The 22,587-nt window shown below is 38.5% G+C and overlaps 1 protein-coding gene across 2 annotated transcripts in view; it reads left to right on the top strand.

Annotated features, from left to right (window-relative positions):
- Window positions 1-1,823: 1,823 nt before the first annotated feature.
- VPS50 (VPS50 subunit of EARP/GARPII complex) overlaps window positions 1,824-22,587 on the top strand; it is a 77,865-nt gene continuing 57,101 nt past the window's right edge. For both annotated transcript variants that reach the window (XM_030264668.4, XM_030264669.4), the window contains exons 1-8: window positions 1,824-1,978; window positions 4,284-4,352; window positions 11,219-11,341; window positions 11,922-11,993; window positions 16,471-16,524; window positions 19,619-19,689; window positions 20,102-20,219; window positions 20,320-20,355. In XM_030264668.4, the coding sequence (XP_030120528.4) occupies window positions 1,946-1,978; window positions 4,284-4,352; window positions 11,219-11,341; window positions 11,922-11,993; window positions 16,471-16,524; window positions 19,619-19,689; window positions 20,102-20,219; window positions 20,320-20,355 (576 nt within the window). In that variant the 5' untranslated portion in view covers window positions 1,824-1,945. The remainder of the gene's footprint in view (window positions 1,979-4,283; window positions 4,353-11,218; window positions 11,342-11,921; window positions 11,994-16,470; window positions 16,525-19,618; window positions 19,690-20,101; window positions 20,220-20,319; window positions 20,356-22,587) is intronic.

Consider the following 22,587-nt stretch of genomic DNA (forward strand, 5'->3'; position numbering starts at 1 on the left):
GGGTTTGGATTTTGTCCAAAGCTGTTACCCACCATACAAATCAGCAGCAAACTGAACAAACCCTCCCAGAGCTGTGCAGTAACAGTTTCCAACAGCAAATATTAGCCGTGACAGAGCTGGTTTATCCATACAAAACCACACAATATTTTTCACTAAACAGCACTTAGGCAGACTATTATGGATTGACAAATATTAGGCTAGACTGTATTCTGCTTTGTGCAGGAGCAACTGGTAGGAAGGAATTGCCTCCCCCTCACTATGTGCTAGGAGCAGTGGTCCAGCAAGGTGCTAAACCCCCATCAGAAGGGATGAGCACCCAATTTTTACCTTAGTTAAAGAGAGGTGAAAACACCCAGATGCTTCCAGGTCCAATATAAGAAACATAAGGGTTATTTCCATGTTAAAGCAGAAGTACAGTGATCCCACCAGAAATAATATCACCACCCGACATATGTCAGGAGATGAAGAGGGTATTTCACATATTCCCAAAATCTTTCTGGCTCCATTGTCCTGCCCACATGAAAATTGTTGTTTAGAAGCTGCTTAATCCACCTAACTGTAGGTTTGATATATCAAATTGCAACCTTTCATAAAACCTAGATTAGAAGTTATTATCTACTTGATTTCACCATGTAACAAAATATTTGTAATAGATGCTAACTATGTTCTAACTGAAATAATGGGACCTTTAGCATAGGAATAAAACTTGTATTGGCACTTTAAATGCCCCATATGGGCAAAGAAAATAATAATAAAAAAGGAACAGATAAACACAGTTACGTTTTCAATTGTGTCCTGTAATTTCCAGCATTTGAATATATTATTGATGTTATTAATATATTGCAAGTTTTAAATGAACCCACACAAATGTCGTGCAAGTGAAAAACGGGTTTTCTTTTCAGTAGACTTGTAGCTTGCACTAGTTGTTAAATGGCATTTAGACTTAATACAAATCGAACCTCCTTCCTTTTGAATAGAAGCAACTACATTAAAGCGACACTATTTGCAGCACCAACATTCTGCAAATTTGCGTTACTTTATTAATGAGAAGTAACTTTGTTACGTACTGAACTTGTTCGAGGTTTTCCACAAAACAATTAGGCGGTATTTCCAATGGCAGCCAGAAGCAATGAGCTCCTGCCAAAGAAAGCAGGGAGGGGCCGTGGCTCCCGACCCTCCCTTTGTCAGTGTGCGGTTTCACAGACACCTGCTCTTACCTGCCCTGCCCTGCATCAACACAGCAGCAGCTGGGCGCTGAGGGACAGCAGGATCGGGAAACACGCGGAGCTGACCTATGTGCCCTCCAGAAGGAAAAATCCCTTTTTCTGCAGGCACAACCACCCCACAGTGGATGGAAAAATCCCTTTTTCTGCAGGCACAACAAACCACGCCACAATACGTGTGCCAGTAGTCGCACCGTCGAATGCTGCCTTCACTTAAGCAAGGACTGTAGGATAAAGTATTTCTTTTCTCGTGCTGACATAAATTAGATTTAAAAAGCTATCTGGTGAGTTTTGGTGTGCGTGGTTTTTTAAAGTTGCTATCAATACAACTAAATAAGAGTGACACAAGCCTGTTTTGCCGACGCAAAACTACATCCATCACCCGCCAACAGGCCGGACGCGCTCTCTGCGTAACGCCCGAAAGAACCCGAGACAACCAGGAAATTCTCTTCACCTCCAGCTTGCCGCGCTTTATCCCCTGAGCTAAGCACATCCAAACCTACACAGATCCCAGTACTCCAGCACCCCACCCACTCCGGCAGCCGCAGTGCCAGGACCCGCCCTGCCGGCCGCGCTGCCGGGACTTGTAGTCGGGCGGGCCGGCCGGGCACTACCGCTCCCAGGGAGCCGCGGGCAGGGTCAGGTGGCGCCCAACATGGCTCCGCCGTGCCGCGGCGCCTTGCGCGGCCGCTGAGCGCGCTCGGGGCGGCGGCGGGGCCATCATGCAGAAGATCAAGTCGCTGATGACCCGCCAGGTGAGCGGCTCTTCTCGGGGGGCGGCGGGGTACCGTGGAGCCGCCGGAGACCTGCCGGGGAGGGAAGGCTTGGGGCGTGCGAGCTGCACACGCATCCGCCGTGTTTCTCTCTTCCGAGAAATGGAAGCGTGCGCAGGTGCCAACGCGTAGCTCGTGTCACAACAGAGACATGGTGGTTGAAGATGACAGGGCGGGCCCCTGCCAGTTTGCTTTTTTGACATATAATTTCAAAATTGTCTGGGCTATGGTTCTGTAACGTAGCTCTGTCCGGCAGCAAATGCTTTTTGTCCAAAGGGAGGCGAAGCTGAGAAGGTGCCAGGGACATATTTGGGTGGGCACATAGTGAGTGTGTGCCAGAGCACTTGGTGTGTGTCTGTCAGCTCACTGCTGTCTGCTGCTTGTACCTGTTGTCTCCAGGATTACGTAGATCTAAGCCTACGTTTGGACCAATAGTTCTAAGATTGAGAGTAATTTTAAGGAAGTGTGTCAGCAGAACACTCCAGTTACACACACATATAAGATAACCATGAAGAGGAACCTGTTTATTTGTGTCTAATTGGAGAACTTAAAAAAATCACCTATGTCACCCATGTCAGATAGTCCGGATAGTTATAGAAAATCACGGGAAAGTCAGAAGCTTTTTTCCCCCCTAAAACTATGCCCTCAGAGTTGTGATCCTTATGCAGGAGGCAGGGCTTAAAAATGAACACTTGTGTGAAAGTGGAACGAAATCTGTTCTGCTTCAGTAGAGGGTTACATGATTTGTTTTCAGCTTGACTAGGAGGAGTGCTGGGAAGCCTGCCCAGTGTGGATATGATGTTTTCTGCAAATGATAACAACCATTAATGTTGTTATCATTTTCAGTCATTTGGAAGGATTAGGTTCCATTTACCATTTAATAAGTGGAACCTGTTATTTCTTCTGGACCTAAGTCACTAGAACTGCTTATTTTTCAGAGGACTTGGGACGATTTTGTGTGAAGTATAAGAAACTGCAGTAGTTGCTTTGCTTGTTCTTACTTTGAATTTCTGATGCGTAGAGGTGAGTCATCTTTGATGGTGGCAACTGCAGTGGGAGGGTGTTTTGAAGTGACGTGCAACAAAATCTGAGAATCAGAATGGAGAGGTTTTGCATCTTGAGAGGATGAAACAGTTGTCAAATTATCAAATTGTCAAATAGTTAGCACTGAAATGATGTACAACACTTCATCAGTTTCATAGAATAAATACAGACTTTCTTACCATAAAGTAACCTAGTACTTTCACAAGTCCTTTTACAAATAGGTACCAAGGACCAGAAAGGGCTTGGAAAAAATACTGTTAACATCAATCACAAGAGCAGGGGGAAAGTCTGCCTGAAACTTGTGACTCACAGGAACACACTGAAGTCTCAGGAGAAGCTGGAGTTAGAGCCATATCTGAAACCTGAATGTGTAGATTAATTTCTGCCTAGGGAGCTGGCAGAAGATATACTAAGCAGCCTGTTCTGTGGTATTGCTTCTTGAAATGGTGAGTTGCTGTTTCAGGTTGTCAGAGAAGCTGTGGATGCCCCATCCCTGGAAGTGTTCAAAGCCAGGTTGGATGGGGCCCTGAGCAACCTGATCTAGTGGAATGTGTCCCTGCCCATGGCAGGGCTCGGAACTGCATGATCTTTAGATTCCTTCTAACCCAAATCTTTCTATGAAACTTGTGAATATGTTTGATATTCAACAAACATACGTGCTGTTTATGTGGCTATATGTGTTTTAAGGAGTAATAATTATAAAAAGAAGCTAGTGTGGATTATACAACCTTTTCAGTTCAGTTACACATAGGGAAAGCCAGGCCTAGTAGTGGAATATTGCAAGTAGAAAAATATACCATCAAGCAGAAATAATCTTGCAATAGAGTAGCTGGCACCTAAATTGAATTCAGTGATTTGATTCCATTAAATCCTTAATTTAATGGAACAAAGTATGCTATGTTTTTTGGAGACATGCTCATTCTAAAATTTAAGATAACATCTGGACATTGACAGGAGAGTGTGAGTGAGTTTTATAAAGAAAATGTCAGTGAACTGTACTGAAAAGATACATACTGCAGAATAAAACTTGAAATGCTTATACATTTATAGAGCATAACTTATATACCAGTGGTCTTGCTTAAATGTTTCTAAAATAAGGTCTCAGCCTTCCAGCTACATGTCAGAGTATTCATTAAGGGACCTGTAGATACCTTAATATCTAGTATTCATAAGGACCTGTAAGACTTGATTGTAAGATACATAAAGGAATCAAACTTAACTGATTATTAAAATTCTTTTAAAGGGTCTAAGAAGTCCTCAGGAGAGTGTTAATGACCTCAGTCCTATTGAAAACTTTCGGACTCTTACTAAGGTATGATACAACACCCCTCCCCTCCCGCTCCCTTTGTTTTTAGTTTTTCATTTTTATAGTTAAATGACACTTAGTTGTGATTTCATTTCTTCTTTAACACCAGGTTTACTGTTGTTCTTTTTTCAGTTTTATTTCTTGCTGATAGTCTTTTAGAATGTTTTAATGAAAGAATTAAGAACTGTGAGACAAATCAGTTCACCAACTCCAAATGAATTTGCATGAAATTTTTTTCTTGAAACTTTACAGTTGTCACTGGATGCTGATCTTAATATTATTTAGGTTTCTTGCTGGAGTGAATTAAAAAAAAAAAAAAAGAAGAAAAAAAGAAAAATGCTTTTTTGATTTTTACTTTGGAAAATAGATGCTGTGTAGATGGCCTGTATAGTTCTAGTCTTAACATTTAGTTTCTTCATGGTTTTGGTGCTGTAAGTGTATTTTGTAATTTCATATTTTAATCTTCAACATATATAATTAACTTAATGTTCTACTTTGAAAGTTAAATCTTTATAATAGCAGTAGTCTTCGGTATTTTTTTGGATCTCACTATTTAAATGAAGCTAGCTCACTCATCTCACAAGTCCTACTGTGTAATCTGTGTGTGAGGGAACAATTGTCACAATAATTGGCTGTTCCTTGTTCCCTGTTGATCTGATGGGAGGATTCACAAGACTTCTGTGGTTGTTGTCTATTATTTTCTATGACTTTGATCTTTGCCTTTAACCAATAAGATACTTAAATTACTGACTTGAATTTAGATGACCTATTTTACAAAAGTTAAAAAATCAAACTGAAAGACCCTTTGTGTTTCTTTGTCTCTCCCTTACTGTGTAATATGTTGCTTGTGCTGAGCCAGATCAGGAAATTAGCAATGCTGTCTATTTCAAAAATCAAGTAAGAGTCTCTGAATTGGTATATTTACTTTACACTTTATTAAACAGTGGCTAATATATTGATATCAATGACCAAAAGTTTTCAGTTGCAGCAATGTTGAAAAATTTGTCACATCTCCATCACATAAATTTCACAATTGCAGATTCCTGCCACTCCCTGAGCAACCAGTTTTTTGCCAAGTTGTCTTTCCTGGTAAAAGTAGATGTAGGGTATCTTGGCTGGATTTCCATTCTGTAATGATTTGATATGTGTCTGATAAGTCTACACTGTGTAGTGTAGACTTATCAGACATATATCAAACCATAGCTGTTTTTATTTAACTCATGAGTCATTAAAGTGTCAAGCTGTTTTGATGACAGAATGGTTATGATGCTGCACTTGCATCGTCACACTTCCATATTCAAATTGTTATCTCCAGACTGATTTAGGGCAAATGTTACTGAAAACTTTAAAAGCTGCATTAAAGCTATACAGAAGTATACAGAATGAAAGGCTGCAGGGTCAGCATTAATTAGGGCCGGTATGAATTACTGGTAAAATGACAATATTTGTCTAACATTGGTTAGACAAACACATGTTTTTTGAGATGAGGGACTACCTCACTAGTTTGGAGTTCAAATGGGAAATAATGGAGGACAGGAAAAAGAATATGCTGACATTCCATCCCTGAGGGCAAAACCAGCAAAATTCTTTTGGGTCTTGAGATCTGAAAGTGTTCATTTGCTGACTGTGGCCAGCATGATGAAGTGATGACTGTACTCCTCAATTTTTTATTTTCAGGCAATGAAATTGTTAGGCATTTGGGCATTTTAGTAAGTACCTGAGTGTATTCACTCAGGTTAACTGGTTCTGCAACTAGTTTGAAAAGGTTCAATTTCTTATCATATGAAGGCAAATCACCAGCAAACTTACTTAACTTGTTAATACAGACTCATGCAGCCAATCACTCGCATAGGGAAGTATCTCAGTAGGAAGTAAGTGTATAATAGTTTGAGTCTGATAAAGTCTCATAAAATAGAACTGCAAGGCTGGATATAACAGGCTGCTCAGAGAAGTTGTGGATGCCCCATCCCTGGCAGTGTTCAAGGCCAGCTTGGATGGAGCTCTGAGCAAACTGGTCTAGTGAAAGGTGTCCACGACAGGAAAGTTGGAACTAGATAATCTTCAAGATCCTTTCCATCATTCTCTGATGATTCTTTGATGATTTTATGATATCTAGAAGAGAAAGTCATTTGTAGAAGGACATAATATTTATTTTGACTGAGATACCTTACTTCATTGGCATACCCTGATTATCCAGGGAAATGAATTATTTTTGTTATTGTTGTTTCCCAAACTGGTAACAGTTTTGTTAGCAGATTCTGTCACAAAAGGCTGAGGTAGATGTTTTACGTGCTTGAATTCAAGTGTGGTGGTTAATGGTGAATTGACTTTGAATTAGGTTATGTTTATTTTGATGATAATCAGCTCATATGCAATATACAAATAATATTTGACTTTGTAGCTTATCAGGGTAAATAACACTGAGATTTTTAAAAAATGTTTTTCTTATAGATACAGGATTTCTATTTTCCAAGCAGTAGCAGAGTGCTTTTCAGGAGTGCATTAAGTAGTAGTGTGACTAACGTATGTTCTATGGATAGGTTTTGTTCTCTCCATCAGGAGAGCTGTTTTCAAAGTATAATGTTTGTTTTGGAAGAGTGAGAGCTTTTTAGTAGGTATCAAAAGGAGGTTCTGAGCATTTTCTGTGAAATATAGGGAATATCACAAACTTCTCTGTGGTACTACCTTCCCTAGCTGGAGAAAGGGGAGGGAGGGGTAGGAAGGAAAAGCAAAGTAAGTTTATAGATATGGTTATACATTGTATTTTATTATATTATAGACATTAATATAGCCCCTTCAAACTCAGTGTATTCGGTGATTATAAGACAATTATAATCTCTAAATATATCTTTGTATATAGATAGAATTCAAAGATTGTGTTTGCATGTGTGTATACAGATACATATATAAATGCTTTAATACTTGTATTTCACAGTGGTGCAGTGTTGCAGTATAGCTGCTGATTGAATCTGTTGAGCACAGCCCTTATCCTGATATTTAGGATTGGATTTTAGCACAGATGTTATCCATGTTCAGAATGGAGGGATATAAATAATCAGCATATTCATTGGTGTGTTTTTGGCTTATGACAGAAAGGAAGGCAGTGTCCAAATCAGTATAGCGCAGATTTGGCCCCTGGTAATCTCCAGATAAAAGTGCATAGGCTGTTACTGAACTTCAGCTTTTAACTAGATTAGAAACTGTTCAGAATTTTTTTCTCTGAGTGGCATCGGTTAACTTTTTTCAATATCTTCACTTCCCAGTCTTTTAGGTGATGGTGACTGGAGTGCAGAAAGTGTTTGCTTCTACTCCTTGCCAGTAATGCTTCATTCAACAGAGCAATATTGGTTTTGCTGCTACAGGCAACATAGCATACAAGGAGAGTAGGAGTGTGATGCACTGGGAAATAGCTGTGTAGACATCTAAAACTTGCTGAACTGCATTTCAGATGAATCTGCAATGAGATGACTCTTCTGAAATGCATTTCAAGGAATTGCCACAGGTGCCTAGACTGTAAACTCCTATTTCCATAGAAGAGAAAGACAAAATGATGTGAGAAAGATGCAAGCACTTTTGTTTAGTGATGGCTTCTTTGAGCACGCGGAGCTGTCAGACTTCTTTTTCCTTCTTCCTTTTCCTTCCCAGATGCTATCTTTCACGGATCTATTTAGGTGACATAATGAGACAGGCCTGCTGCTGAAGGTTGGACTAGTGGTAAACTGACAGGATAAATTGTTTTTCCATGAAAGTATGATCCTGAAGTACTGGGGAAAAAAAAGGTGCAATTGGCACCACAAGTGACATGAGTTGTAGGTAGGAGGTGAAGTCTCTTGCTGAATAAAACTTTGGGAAAATGAGTAGCCTGTGAAACAGTATCTTACCAAGCTGTGTTGGCCCATTATTGATTGGAGAGTTCTTACTGCTGAATGCATGTGTTAACCTAGACAGGTGGATTAAAGTGAAGATTGTGGGGTCCGCCTTGCCAATATGCTGCTCTTCCTGGCTTCTTGTGTATCTAACGAATTCTGTTTAGCAATGGCAAAGTTCTCTGCAAGGGTATTATCATGAGATTCCCGCTGTTGCAATTTTTGACAGGTTTTTCTGTTCAGAATGGCACTTGGAATTGCTGAATTAACATAAAATGTAAAATTATAAATGTGTTTTAATGCTGACTTTTTTTTCTTTTTAAGGAAGATACTTATATGGCAATAGCTAGATAAGTTTTGGGGTGGAAAAATACCTTGAGGGATTTAATAGCGCTTCTCTCTTTCCTTCTACTAAATGTGTGAGTTCCAAGTCCACAGAGCTAAACTGGCCCTTTGCCAAGACCCCTCAAACTATGGGCTTATTTCTACATAGTAAAATTGTTTTTGTGTATCTGATTGAAAGGAGGAGGAAAATGGAATATCAGCAAATAAACTTTATTAGGGATAATATCCTCCTTTACTGGTGAGTGAATAAATTTGCCTTCTCTATGTTGGTTATTTCAAACTACTGGAGTGTGATGTGCTGAAAGCTGCAGGTTATCATGATAGAAAGTCTGGTGTCAGATAATGTAATTTATTGGGGGAGCTAAAATTTATCCTGGAGAGTTATAACTAGACTGCTTTTCTAGAAAAAAAAAAAATTAACAAGGTAAAGAAAAACCTTGTCATTTAATAAATATTTTCCTGAGTAGTGTTTTGGCAAGAAGCACTCAGATGAATGATCTTTCTGAGACAAAATAAAATAGTTTCTTAGTAGTTTTCCTAGGCACTTTCTACACATTTCCCATCAAATCCAGATTATGTGTCCATAATGGCTTTCTTAATGCATCTTTAGCAGATGTAAATCACCACTCACCTATGGTATTGAGATATTTTTTCACCAACATGACAAGGTATCAGTAGTCCAGAATTCCAAATGATCCTAAGCATTTCTCCTTTGGTTTTACATCTTTTTTCTTTTAGGAAATAGCCATGCAGGAACTTGTAGGCAAATATTGGATGATAAATTCAGTTACTCCTTTTGCAGTGGTTCAGTGGACCCCGGTGCCTGTCTTGGATAATTTTTAATTTTAGTTTCATATTGCTAAAACTCAGTGTACTGTAAGATGCGAAACTGATTTACAGTGGGGTGTACATTATAAAGCTACCATTACAGATATATAACGATATAACTGTATTATTTCCTTGTTTCTCTCGGTCTGTCGGTGCTGTCCATGTCCTTTCTGTGGTTGGGCATGGGTTGCTGCGTTCCTGCGCTGGTGGCAGTGACTGCATCAGGCGTTTCAGGGGGAGATCGGAGGTTCCTGGGGCCTGAGGGGCAGGAGAAGGTGGCTGCTGGAGGGCTTTGCTCCGGTTCCGCTGGCTCCTCGATGGTTTTTCTCCGTGCCCCGCGGCCCATCCCGGCTCCGAGCCTCCCGCTGCGGCCCGGCCGTGGCCCAGCGGGGGCGCCCGAGCAGCGCCGGGGCCTTCCCGCGGCCTCGCGTGCGGCCGCTCGGGGACGCGAGATACGGAGTCGCTGCTTTTTATTTCCCCACCGCCCCACTTTTTTTTTTCTTTTCCTTCGTCCTCCCCCTTGCTCCCCCCCCCCCCCCCCGCTCTTTTTTTTTTTTTCTCTTGTGGGAAGTATCTCAGAGGAGCAGCGGCTCCTCTGATGCTCTTCCAAGCCGCCCACTTGTGACCCCTTGGCTGCCTCTTACCGCGCGGGGAACAGCGCCGTGCTGTGTCTTGTAAGGGTCACTTCGCCTCAGAATGCCTGCACATTGACCTTCTCTCAGCAAAATAAGCAATTTAGTGGATGTTCAGTCACTTAGTATAAATTCGGGTACCACTAGCTGGTAAAATAAACCTTTGAGCTCTTTGTGGTGAAAATACCAGCACCTTGCCCCACTGGAGTAACTCAGCACTGCTGGGTGGCTCAGGGTCATTACGGGACTCTTCAGTCTGCTGGATTGCTTCACCAGAGTTTAATTTCATTATCAAGCAATTTGATCCATTTTATCTTTACTTTTGATGAAAGAATATTCTAGCAGTTCTCCCTTTGGAGTCCCTGATAAAGGATTTTTCATTGTTTTTGAGTGAATGACATCCAGTTGAGGGCCAGTATTAGCTGCAATGTCCAGTGCAGCAGAGGAAGAGGAGGTTCAGGCTCAGTCCTTGGTTTGCTTCAACCACTGGAGGCATCTGGGTTGTCGGGGAGACCTTCCAGAGGAGATCATGACAGCAAGGAGGGGGATGCTTATCTCTGGAATATTAGCTTTTAGAAAGCTGACAGCACGTCTCTGCTCAGACCACTGTGCTCAAGTCTGAGAGCTGTTAATCTTGTGCAAAGAAGGCAGATCTGTTCAAGTTTTACCTGTAAAAATCAAGTGTTTAATGGCATGACTTTTACTTCAGTGAATGTGAGGGCTGAACTGGAAAGTTATGCATTTGTAATGACACTATTTACCTGTCATTTACAAAGAGGGTTCTTCTGTTTTAAAAAATTCAGGTTTTATTTGGTTTTTTTTGTGCATTTTTTTTTTCTCATTCTGGACAAATAATCTGCCAGTTTATTTTTAGTTTATTATTAGTCTGCCAGTTTATATAGAATTTCTAAAGGTAAGGAGGAAGAAACTGGACTCAACATGCAGTTGGTGCCATAAATCAATTAAGAAGTGTTTAAGTGGGCTGCAACATTGACGTCTACACTATGTTTTTTGAAAAGTTTTCAATGTCTTGCTCTCCCTAGTGGAAGTACAAGCAACAGTGTACTGTACTTTCTGTATTTTGCCATTGTTTCTTGTGCTAATGTTGGAAGTAGCTTTTGAAAGTTGTTAGTTTTGTTAAAACATCATTCTTCCTAGAATGTGTTATTACAGTATGGAAATTCTTTTTTGTTTCGTGCAGGAGGAGCTCAGAGAACTACATGAAGAACCAACTGATCCTCAGGCACAACAAGAAATAATTAACAGCATTGAAGAAGTTTATTTTTCCAATGACTCCTTTGATATTGTGAAGTATGAGTTAGAGGTAAGCTGTCATCTTAAAAGAAAAAATGGTAACATAACAATAAATGAAGACCAAAAGTATGCTTGTTTCAGTGAGCTATTTTTTGTTTCTTAGATCTTGTCTTAATACAACACTGTGTTCCCCTATGTCATCTTGCAGTTGTGTGCAGCTTCTAGCATAGAGTATTGGTGCATATATATAGTATATAGTCTCTTAATGTAATGGAATGTGCTAACAGGCATTTTGTAATTTAAACTGTACTGAAAAAGTCAAGATTGCTGAGGAACCAAATCTGTTCTATATTTTGTGTATTTTTTTAGCAAACTGACAGAGACAATCTCTGTGATAGGGTGGTTGTGTGTATACATATATTACTTTGAGGTAATTATAATATTACATGAGGCAATTATGATCATTTGTTGTATATCTTAACACTAATTGATTTCAGTATCCATCATTTGAAAAAATGGATTAATTCTGCAAATTAGATTACAGAAGCCATAAGAATGTTTCTTTAATGAAACTGATTGCCTAGCTAATGCTATGTGTGATTTAAAAACCTATAATTTCTCACTGATTTTAAATTATTATTTAAATGCAGAGGCTTCCTCCAGTACTTAGTCTTCAAGAACTAGAAGAGTACAGAGACAAACTAATACAACAGCAAGCTGCTGTAAGTAATGTTTTTTCCTCTGTACCCTTACACAATATGTTGTCCTGTCTATAAGTCTAGCAAGAAGTATAACTGAAAAAAATTTGATTTCTTAATGCATTAGATACTAAGTATTTTTTAAATATTGTTGTGTGCCTTTATAGTGGAAAGTCATCACTAAATCGTATAATCATATGAAATCATGGAAGTAAATCTTAGTATTAAGTATTGTAACAGAGACCAAATGTGCTAACTATTTCTTTAGAAACTTAACTTTTTGAATGTTTATCTTGTAATGTTCAACACAGTGCTGACTAGTGGAGTAGTACCTTTTTGAGGGATTTCTGGCAATGTAAGACTTAAAATGTTTTAAAAACTCTCTTTGAAGATGCTATTTTTTCTTACTTTTCATTTGCCAATATATTAATTGTTCACAAGGGATTTTTAGTGAACAACGATACAGAGTTATTATGTAATAAACCAGATGAAATGCAATGAGTAGCAACTACGAGGAATGAGGAGAAATCGGAGTTGCAGCGTTTGAAAGGTGCTTGTTATTTTGTAGACTCTTAAATTTTCTATTAATGTATTGACTGTTGTTTCATTACTCTTTTGAGATAGATAACACGGTACAGGAAACAAATCTGTTAACTGTGGCATTTGGAGAATATCTGCAAGTAAAATAGAAGCAATGATCCTAATTCATGTCTTCAAATAAATGGAATGTATAGGATAATCTTGCATTGTTAACAATTACAGTTAATATCAATAACAAGTGCCTTCTGCATTAAACTGCTTTCCCCATAATATACCTATGAAGTTTTATGAAAGATTAGTGAGAAGTTGAGGAAATTAATATTCTATGTTTCTCACCAAGATTTATAAGGAAAGAAGTTGGAAGTGAATGAGAGGTTGTAATTTTTTTGCTTGTTTTTGTGGTGGTGGTGGTTTTTCTTTTTAATTTTAAGAGGCCCTCTGGTGGTGACCTTGTTTTGCCAGGAAGTGCTCTCAAGCTGGACAACTTCAGTGAGATATGCTACATAATTCTGATGTGTCTTATCAATGTCTTGGCCATTTTTTGCTTGCAGGATGGGAACTGGCTGCAGGTGAGGGAGTAGTTTCAGGGCATGGCTGCTGCTGAAACATTTGAACTGGGAAGTACATGCAGCTAATGAATAATAGGGGAGAGAACTGAGCAGAAGGCTTCCAGTAAATATGGCCAGATGTGTGTTTCTTTTAGAATACAAACAGGTAAAAACTCTCAAAGCTAAAACTTTTGACAAGAAGTGTGTGTCCAGTTCTTCCCTCACCAACTTCCCCAGTCAGGATTTGTCCTTGCTTGTTTATTTCTTAATTTCGTGAATATGTGTTTCTGGTATAGGAAGGAATTATTTCCTCCTTGAGCATGTGCCAAAGTGCTAAAATTTCTTATATACTGTATTTAATGTTCTTATGTCATATTTTAAGGTAGAGTGTGAGAGACTGTTGCATGTTTGCTTCTTGTGTCTCAGTTGTTACCCATTTATCTTGTGATAGGTCATTTAGAGAACTGTCTACCTTAAAGGATGTTAGTGTCTTTCATGGAAGACAAAACTGCAGAATGTTGTATGTTGTTAGTTCAGTCCTAAAAATATTTTAATGGTGAATAGATTATTAGATAGAGGATTCAAGAAGCCTGTTGACATATTACACAATGGCTCTGCTTTTGTAAAAAACTAAATACTGCTGTTTTCACTTTAGTGTATGGACCTACAGCTGGCAGAGGAATTTACAATAATAGTTTGGAGATAATACCACCTTCTAAATTTCTCTAATGCAAAGCAATTATATGAGTGAATTACAGATACTGGAGCTCTGATCTTCACTGACTTGCTGCTTTTGCACAGCTGATCTTGGTCATCCCATTGTTTTCAGGGTCACTATAGACTTACTTTCTGTAGTTTTCTCATTAGTTTTCCATTCCACTGGAAGGATCTCAACTTGCTTAAACATTTTTTAATATACGTACATAATCACTTTAATTTGTAATCATCTTGATACAGACAATTTGGATTAGAAAGGCTTTTTAGTTTTATGTCTGCTAGACTTAGTTTTAATTAGTAGTCTAATATCTTTAGCTATGTTGTTTTTTTCTTCAGGAGATGAAATTTTTTTTACTGATGTGATTAAGAAAGAGAAAATTGTTTGTCCCTTCAGCAAATGTTGTTGGCAGGCGTTGATAACCATGGTCACATTCAGTGCTAGCAGCTGCAGTTCAGGATTCCAAGATTTAGCACAATTGTATGGAAGATGCCAAAAGGGGTGTGACAGTTTGGAAATAAATGAAGTAACTGAGGATAGTATTGCTTATCTGAAAAAATATCTGAGAGAATAGCTTGGAACCTCAGAAAGAAAAGTAGTATCACCAAGTACTGGGAAAGAAAGAAAAGTGCCTGTGGCAGGTGCTTCTCAATGTTGAGGTCGTTATTAGACAAGGGAAACTGAGGACTTGGAGAACAAAAAGTGTAAAAAACAAAAAGAAATGTAGCTTTTATTCATGTGCACTGCTTGAATGTTGCTTAACAGTACTAGAGCATTGAATAACTAGCAGGTATATCCATGTCCTGAAGTTTTTTACAGGTACAGAATGAAGAATGTGTTGAAAAAACAAGGTGAAAATTTCACAGTGCATAGACTGTGAAGCCCCAGGGTCATGCAGACTTGTGTAGCATTTGGCTTGATAATATCCTATCCTGACCCCACCTCGCTCTGAAGTGGTTCTTCTGCTGTCCTACAGAGGAAAGATTTATTAGTTATGGAGCAACTAAAAGGTTAAGAACAACTGAACAGTTTTAAGATTGCTCTGTGGTTCTGGCCTGCTTTTGATATGGAAGGAGGAAGCATAGCTGGGTATATGCGCCTTGTCCACATTGCCCCTGATGACATTGGAATACTTCAAAGACCATTTATGTGCAAGTGCTCTTCCAGAGGATGGGATTGAGCTGGTGGAGCCAATATTTGATTTTTACAGGAATGCTGATTGAAGAGCTCAAATTTGTGCTATGTTTGCCTAGGCAGTCAAGTTTATAAAAACCTCTTTGTTTCTCTTTGCCAGTAGTGCATTGTGGGCTGGCTGTCATAGCCAGTTTTATTTTATTTCCATCTCTGGGAGTATTGTTCCCCGAAAAGAATATAGAGCAATACCAGTCATTTCTTTGTTATGTTTGAAACCATTTCTTAAGTATTTTTAGTCCCTGATGAAAACCAAAACTAAATACACTATAAGTGCACAAGCTGGCATTTATAAGACTGTTACTGTTGGATTTCTTTTTAAGCTTCTGTGTTTGTGGACAAGAGATTGATTAAGGTAGCAATGCTCGGTTTTTAAATTCAATACAGACAGCAGCTCTCAGGAGCATTCTATTTAGAATTATACTCAGAGCAGTGGAGAAAATTTTAAAATATACATATTCTGTGTACTAAAGAAAGGGTATAATATGTAGAGGATGCATATTCATTTTGACATTGTCTTACTTTCATGCAGTATCAGTCTCAAAGGTAGGTGTCCTTATGTTAAAAGTGTTGTGGTTTGACTCTAGATGGCAATGAAGTATCACACAGCCTCTCATTCACTTCTCTACCAGTGGGGTGGGGGGGAAGTATGGGAGGAGTAAAAGTGAAAAAGCTCACGGGTTGAGATAAAGGCAGATAATAGAGAACAAATAGCTAAAAAGTAGGTAAAACAAAAGCAAGTGAAGCAAAACAGGGAATTAATTCACTGCTTTTCATAGGCAGGCAGCTGTTCAGCCTTCTCCAGGAGAGCAGGGCTTTATCATGTGTAGCATTTATTTGTCAAGACAAATGCCATCACACTGAGCATGCTTCCCTTCCTTCTTTTCCCCAAACTGTATATGCTGATCATGACACTGTACATTTAGGATATCCCATGGGTCAGGTGGGGTCAGCTGTCTCAGCTATCTCCCCTCTCAAAGGTTTGTGCACCCCCAGCCCACTTGCTGATGGGGTAGTTCCAGGAGTAGAAAAGGCCTTTATTTCTGCAGGCACTGCTCAACTGAAACACCCCTGTGTTATCAAAACTGGTTTCGGCCCAAGTACTTTGGAGAAAATTGAATACCCCAGCACAAGCCAGCACACCATGCTATATCATTGACTTAAATTTGTACTCTAGGAATAGCATGAGCAAAATGTAAACACTTGTCCCAAATTATTTCTATTTGCTTTTCTAGCGCATTCCTTAACAAGCAGAGAGTTAAGTGAGTAGTCCAAAAATGCCCACTAATTGCTAGATGGACTTGTGAATGTTTCTCTTATCTTGGTTCTAAGGAAAGCTGATCATAACTTTTACAATTTTTTATGTGTTGTTGTGGAGTATTTATTAATAAATTTGAAGCATGCAGAACTTAATGGTAGAGAATCATAAGCTTGTAGAACATTATTATGGGCATGGCCTACTTAATTGAGATTGCTGTGTATCATATGGAGTGTTCTTCTTTTTAAGGTATCTAAGAAAGTTGCAGATTTAATCCTTGAAAAACAGCCTGCATATGTTGAGGTAAGACAACTAACACTTTTCAAGAATAAACTGCTCAATTTTGTGCTGTTATAATGCTGGAGTTGTGTCGTTATAGTGATTTGTGGTGGGGGTGATAGTGCCTGCTTGGAACCAGCTATTTTTGTATGCTAAGCTCTGTCTCTGTAGTGAAAACCAACAGTGTATTGAGTTGAAAGTCCTTAAGATGATAAAGGTTTTGGCATATGGTCATTTTACAAGGCTTTCTGAAGAATTCAGAATTCATGAATTCACAGGCTTGGCTAATACCTGTCAAGGACTTGGAACAGGAGCTGCTTTAGTGCCCCTGTTTAGGCGTGGTGTCACATCTTATTCCATAAGAGAAAGCAGTAATGATCTTTTTGGAGATCACTTAACTGCCACTAATCTCAGGCAGTTGTGAGAATCACAGGCACAGAATATGTCGTGTTGGAAGCAGCCCATTAGGATCATCAAGTCTCAACTCCTGCACAGAACCATCTCAAAAAGTCACACCATGTGCCCGGGAGTAATGTCCAAACAGTTCTGCAAAGTGAAAATAGTGATTGTTATTAAATTAGTCAGAGAATGATCCTGTGGTTAATACTTCTGTTTGTATACAGCACCTTATATCACCATTGTTGTACTGCTGATTATGGCAATTCTTTGGGCAAGAAGCTGGAGAGAGCGTGGAAGAACAAAGATGGCTTCCTGTGGTAGATGTCATGGAGCTGCAATCATTTTCCTCTTACCCAGAGGACACAACATCCTTTTTGTTCTCTTGTTCTTATGGCCAGTGCATCCAGCTGTAGTGAGGTTGCCGTCTATGTTCTGGAATCATTACCTGGTGAAAGGAGTGCTGATGTTTAAAGCACAATGGAGGGTGGAGAAGTGCCCTTGATGCTTGCATCATCTCCTGCAAGAGCAGGTGAAAGAAAAAGGCTGTAACAGTAAAGTTGTTTCAGTTTTAGTTAAAGGGGTGATTAGGTGGGAGGCTATTGCAGAAGGAGGCTAGTAAGTGCTACTGTACAGTAAGTGCTGCTCGTTGAGTCTTCACAAGATAGTGTAGAAGGAGGAGAAAGAGTAATAGTGTGGTATAAAAATATTCTGGTATTATTTCACTGTTTTGAGGGTTTGAAATTGATAGTTTTGAGTGAGTGCTGCTTTTTCTGAATCCAGCAGCTTCACTTTGAAAACCTCTCACTGCGTAATGGAGCTGCAGCAAATGTTCTTGCATTTTGCTGTGTAATGCTGATGTTCTTATTGCAGCATCTTAGTGAGGTACACCTGTTTCATACCTAGAAGTGCTTTCAAATATTCCAAAAGGACAGTTAAAAATCCGTTGTGTCAGTAAAAATGTTTTAAAAACTTTTCTTATATTCTTTTGTACCTGATTAAGTCAATAATCCTTCAGTGTTACTTATGGGCACAGGCCTGCACAGAGTTTTTCTTGTCAGTAGACTTTTTGGAGATTTCTGGTGGGCATTATAGGTCTCACTTTACCACTGATTCATGAAATGAACCTCCTGCTGTGCTGTGTGAACTTGTAATGGCAGTTCCAGTTCAGTGTTAAACTGCAGTAACAAATCATTACAAGAGCCAAAAATGAGATTGAGCAAATGCCCTGGACACATTTTCAGACTGTCGTTTAGGGATATCATGGTTTGAATCCTATGCCTAGTGTGAAGTACTGGTCTAACAGGCACTCCTGTGGCCACAAGAGGCACGGTACAGACACAGAGTAAGGGATTTACAGTTTTCTGTTCTTGGAAGAAAGACATGCTTTAGAAGGAACCAGTGGGTGAAAGACTGTTTTTAAGAAAAAAAATGTATTCAGCCCTAAATGGTGGGCAGAAGACTTCCTCTTTGGAAATATTTAGGCTGCACTCTCTCCCCATTCCTCTCCATCCAGTTGTGTTCAAAGGAGAGATTTTACAGTCTTTGCAAGAAGCAGGATTGGAGTTGCTCCTTATTGTATGTGTTTCCTCATGAACAAGGGAACAATGGCTTTTTGAATAACTCTGGTATTTGCAAAGTATGTTTTTGGAGAGAAGTAGGTATTGGGGAAAGTAATCTTCCAGTTTGGTTTCTTAAGATATTTTGCATATCAGCAACTAGGCTGTCATTTATAAAAAAGCAACACTGGTAACATAAAGGAGCAGGTTGTGGTGGAAGATGCAGCTCAGTGGTTTGTAGACTGACCAGGACCTGATCTAGAACTGAACTTTGAACTAATTGTTGCTTGTCATTTTATTAGAGTTAGATGAGTTTTCAAAGTGAAAATCTCCCTTCTCATGGAAAGCACTTGATACATTTTGAAATGATGAGCCGAATTAAAAAATAAAACAAACCTCCCCCACCAAAAAAAAAAAAAAAAAAAAAAAACCCACACAAAAAAAAACCCCAAGACACCAAAATAACCCTCAAACAAACAAACAAAACTCTTCCTCTGTAGGAAAGCCTGGGGAAAGAATGCACTTTTCTGCAGAGCTGTTCTAACAAAAGAAGTCCTAATAGTTGTATTAAAACATTTATTTTTTTTCAAGGAGTTGAGATTATGCTAGGTACTTCACTAAGTCAAAATCAGGCTAAATTCAGGTCACCTCTGCTGAAGAGTTTTCAGTTGAAAGTCAACAGGATACAATTAACATTCATTATGATGTGACATCTATTAAATTGGTAGAACAAGTGCCTCTAAACAAGAAAATGCTATGTGAAACATAATTTGTGTTTTTTGTTTTGCTGCTCTCTGGCATATTAATGTAGATTAAGCCCTGTGCTTCTATCCCCGAAGCTTTGATCATTCTGTTGTAATGCATTAATGATATAGAAATTCTTAGGCTAAATGTGCAATATATAAATGTAGAGGGTCCCACTACAATGAAAACAGATTTAAACTATCTTATCTTCAAAAGAGAATTGTATTTCAAAATATAGTTTATGTTAATGTTACATTGTAGTACTTAGTGTATATAAAATGATGAAACAAATAATATGTGAAGTAACTGTAAAGTCATTTTAACATCTCAAGAGAAATACACTAATCAGTAGTCTTCATTGGTGTGTAACTTGTATATTTGTTTAACTTGTATATTTGTTTAACCTGTTGTCTCTGTAGGAACTTGAACGTGTTACATCATTGCAGAATGGCCTTCAGCTAGCCGCAGTTATTTGCACAAATGGAAGAAGGTATCTTGCTTAAGGAACTACAGAGATTGAAAGTGGGGAAGTATTTGACAGGAGATCTGTAAACCCAGGAAGTTTGCTTGCTGATGATATTTCCTGTTCATGTGCTGAATGCTATTAACAGTTGTAGTTAGAGATAACTGAAACTGTTGCAAACTCTTGCAGCTCTCACTTTTGCAATTGGTAGTTCTCTTTGAAATAGAAAGCTTTGGAGATAAACCACTGATCCACAGACAAGTGCAGAAGGGAGAATGTACCTTCTTATTTGTCTGTTGCTACAATCTGGTTTTCTGAGTTCCCCTAACAATGCTACAATTTATCTTCTACCATTTATTTTGTTGGACTTGTTAGAAATTATTAGAAGTAAGTTTTATTTTATGAATTGTTGAAGATTATGTTAATTTTTACCTTGCAGACACCTGAATATAGCAAAGGAAGGATTCACACAAACTAGTTTGGGGCTCCTTGCAAATCAGAGGAAACGACAGTTGCTTATTGGACTGCTAAAATCTCTGAGAACAATAAAAACACTGGTATGTACAGTTGTTTTTGTTCAGTGAAAAATAATTTTCTTAATTTCTGCATAGTAATGACTGGATTTTATTTTTTTGCTTTTTTTTTGGTTTTTCTTAGCAAAGAACTGATGTGCGTTTGAGTGAGATGTTGGAGGTAAGTCCCTACCACACTGGTATAATTTGAAGCTATTCTAAGTCTACACTTGTCAGTCATCTTAATTTTTGTCTTGCAAACAGGGTGTGTGCATGGGATGAAATTATATTTTTATCCTTCTTTTAAATTGGAAAGGCTTCATATCAAATTAGATAGCCCTGCTGCCAGGGGAGAGTATTTCCTGTCAGAAATTCATTCCTGTCTTTACACTGGGCACTGAAGCTTGTGTTAGTTCAGTAAAAATGTTGTGGGATCTTCATTTATCCCTGCTCTCAACTTACACCTCTTTTCTTTAGCTTGATATTTGGGGGAAAAAAAAGAAAAAAGATGAGATTTAGCTGATTGTTGATAAGCTGGGTCTGGATAAAGAATTTCTATTGATATATTACTATACAAATTTATAGATGGGATCCCTGCTTCATTTTTTATTTGTAAATGTAGTAGCTTTCTGTCATTGTGTTGGCTTTTTATTTTTTTTTTTTCATTCATTGTGTTGGCTTTTTAATTCAATTGTAGAAAAGATTGCAAAATGCAGGCCATGACACTGAAAATTCTGATGCTGTTATGTATGCTGCCTAAAAATGCAGTAGATGCTGCACAGAGCAAAATAATATCTTGCCTCGAGGTGATGAATTGTATGAAAGAAAGCCTCAGGATTTTATTGACAGCTATAGTAATGGTAGCATAACAATTTTGACTTGCAAGTTTGCCAAATATTTATAACTAATAGTGGATGGAATGTCATGATGACAATCCCCAGTTATTAAATTTGGAAACTGAATCTTAATAGTTTTAACTTTCAAGATTCTGTGAATTTAATTCCATCTTGAGTAAATCGCCTTATCTCAGCAAACTTTCTTACTCTTTACCAAGCAATATTGCACTGATTTTCATGTGGCATAAATGCTTTCTGCTCAGTAAGCCTTGTACAATGATTAGCTTTTAATTTCTGTGCTGTATTTTGGTACTCGGGGAATTAACTCTTCACTGTCTACTGGCCAGAATTGTCCTGAGGAAGTGTAGTTGTTGCATTCACACACAGACCCTAATGTCTAATTGCCATAATTGGTCAGTGATTTTTAAGGGCTGGAACTGCTGTTTTGGCAGAGTGCAGTTTTAGAGCTGTGCTCAATATCTGCTCCCAATAAGTTATCCCAGCTACTGGCCCATTTATTTTCTGCACTCCTAGAAGTTAGGAGGTTGGAATATGCATCAGAGCTATTAGTAGCCACTCAGAGAAGAGCATTATGAAAGGGTTCCCAATTAAAAAAAGACCTGGAATGAACCTACAGTAGCTTACAGGGCTGAGCTGCATTTGGAATATATTAGTAACATATCTTATGCAAGCAGGCTTTCTGATTTGAGCCCTGTTAGACTTAATGGAGCAAGTACCAGGTTTCCAGTGGAGAGAGATGCAAGGAGATAAAAATGCAGCAGTCCTTTTAGACCAGCGTACTGTTCTGTTTTCATCAAATGGATAATGTATTGGGTTTTTTTTTTTTGTGTATTTTTAGTTAAATTTGATCTGCATTAGAACACTGCTGTTCAAACTAATTTAATTTCAGAAACTACTCTATGATAATAGCTGAACATAAATTACCCTTGCGTTTTTGCTCTTCAATCAGTGACTGAAATTCCAGTAACAGCTTTGCATTTTAGCTCTCTAAAGCATGTAATATAACAGATGTAATTATGACGAAAACCAGAAGCTCTTAGCTATTAAAGAGGGTTTCTCTCCTTCCAAGATTCCTTCTGGTCTCATGTCTAATAGAATACCGAAGCAATAGGTATATCTGAGGCAATGCCTATGTCTTGTTGGTAGGATCTTGGGTTTTACATTTTTGTGTGTATGTTTTTGTTTTGTCCTGACATCCTCATAATACTTCCTGATTGAGCTGTCTACTTATTGGATATTCTTATATATTAGGACAGTGCATCCATAGTGTGTTCTTTATTTCGTGACGCCTTCTGTGAGTCAGTTATGCTTAAGCTGATTTCTAATGAGCTGGATGTATCAATTTAAATAGTGTTTATTTGGGCATAATGTTGGAAGTGTCTTCCTTTTCTCCTTTTATGCTTTATAAACAATGGGAATAGCTTGTCAGTGCCTGAGTTAAACTCTTTCCATGATTAGATTACTGGGAAGATGTTAGTTGTTCTGTATTAAAAACTTTGTGATGTATTTTTTATGTATGGATAAGGAAACAATACAGCAAGTTGTTTGCATAAGGT

The sequence above is a fragment of the Taeniopygia guttata genome, chromosome 2, assembly GCF_048771995.1.
Source record: "Taeniopygia guttata chromosome 2, bTaeGut7.mat, whole genome shotgun sequence".
NCBI classification, from domain to species: Eukaryota; Metazoa; Chordata; class Aves; order Passeriformes; family Estrildidae; genus Taeniopygia; species Taeniopygia guttata.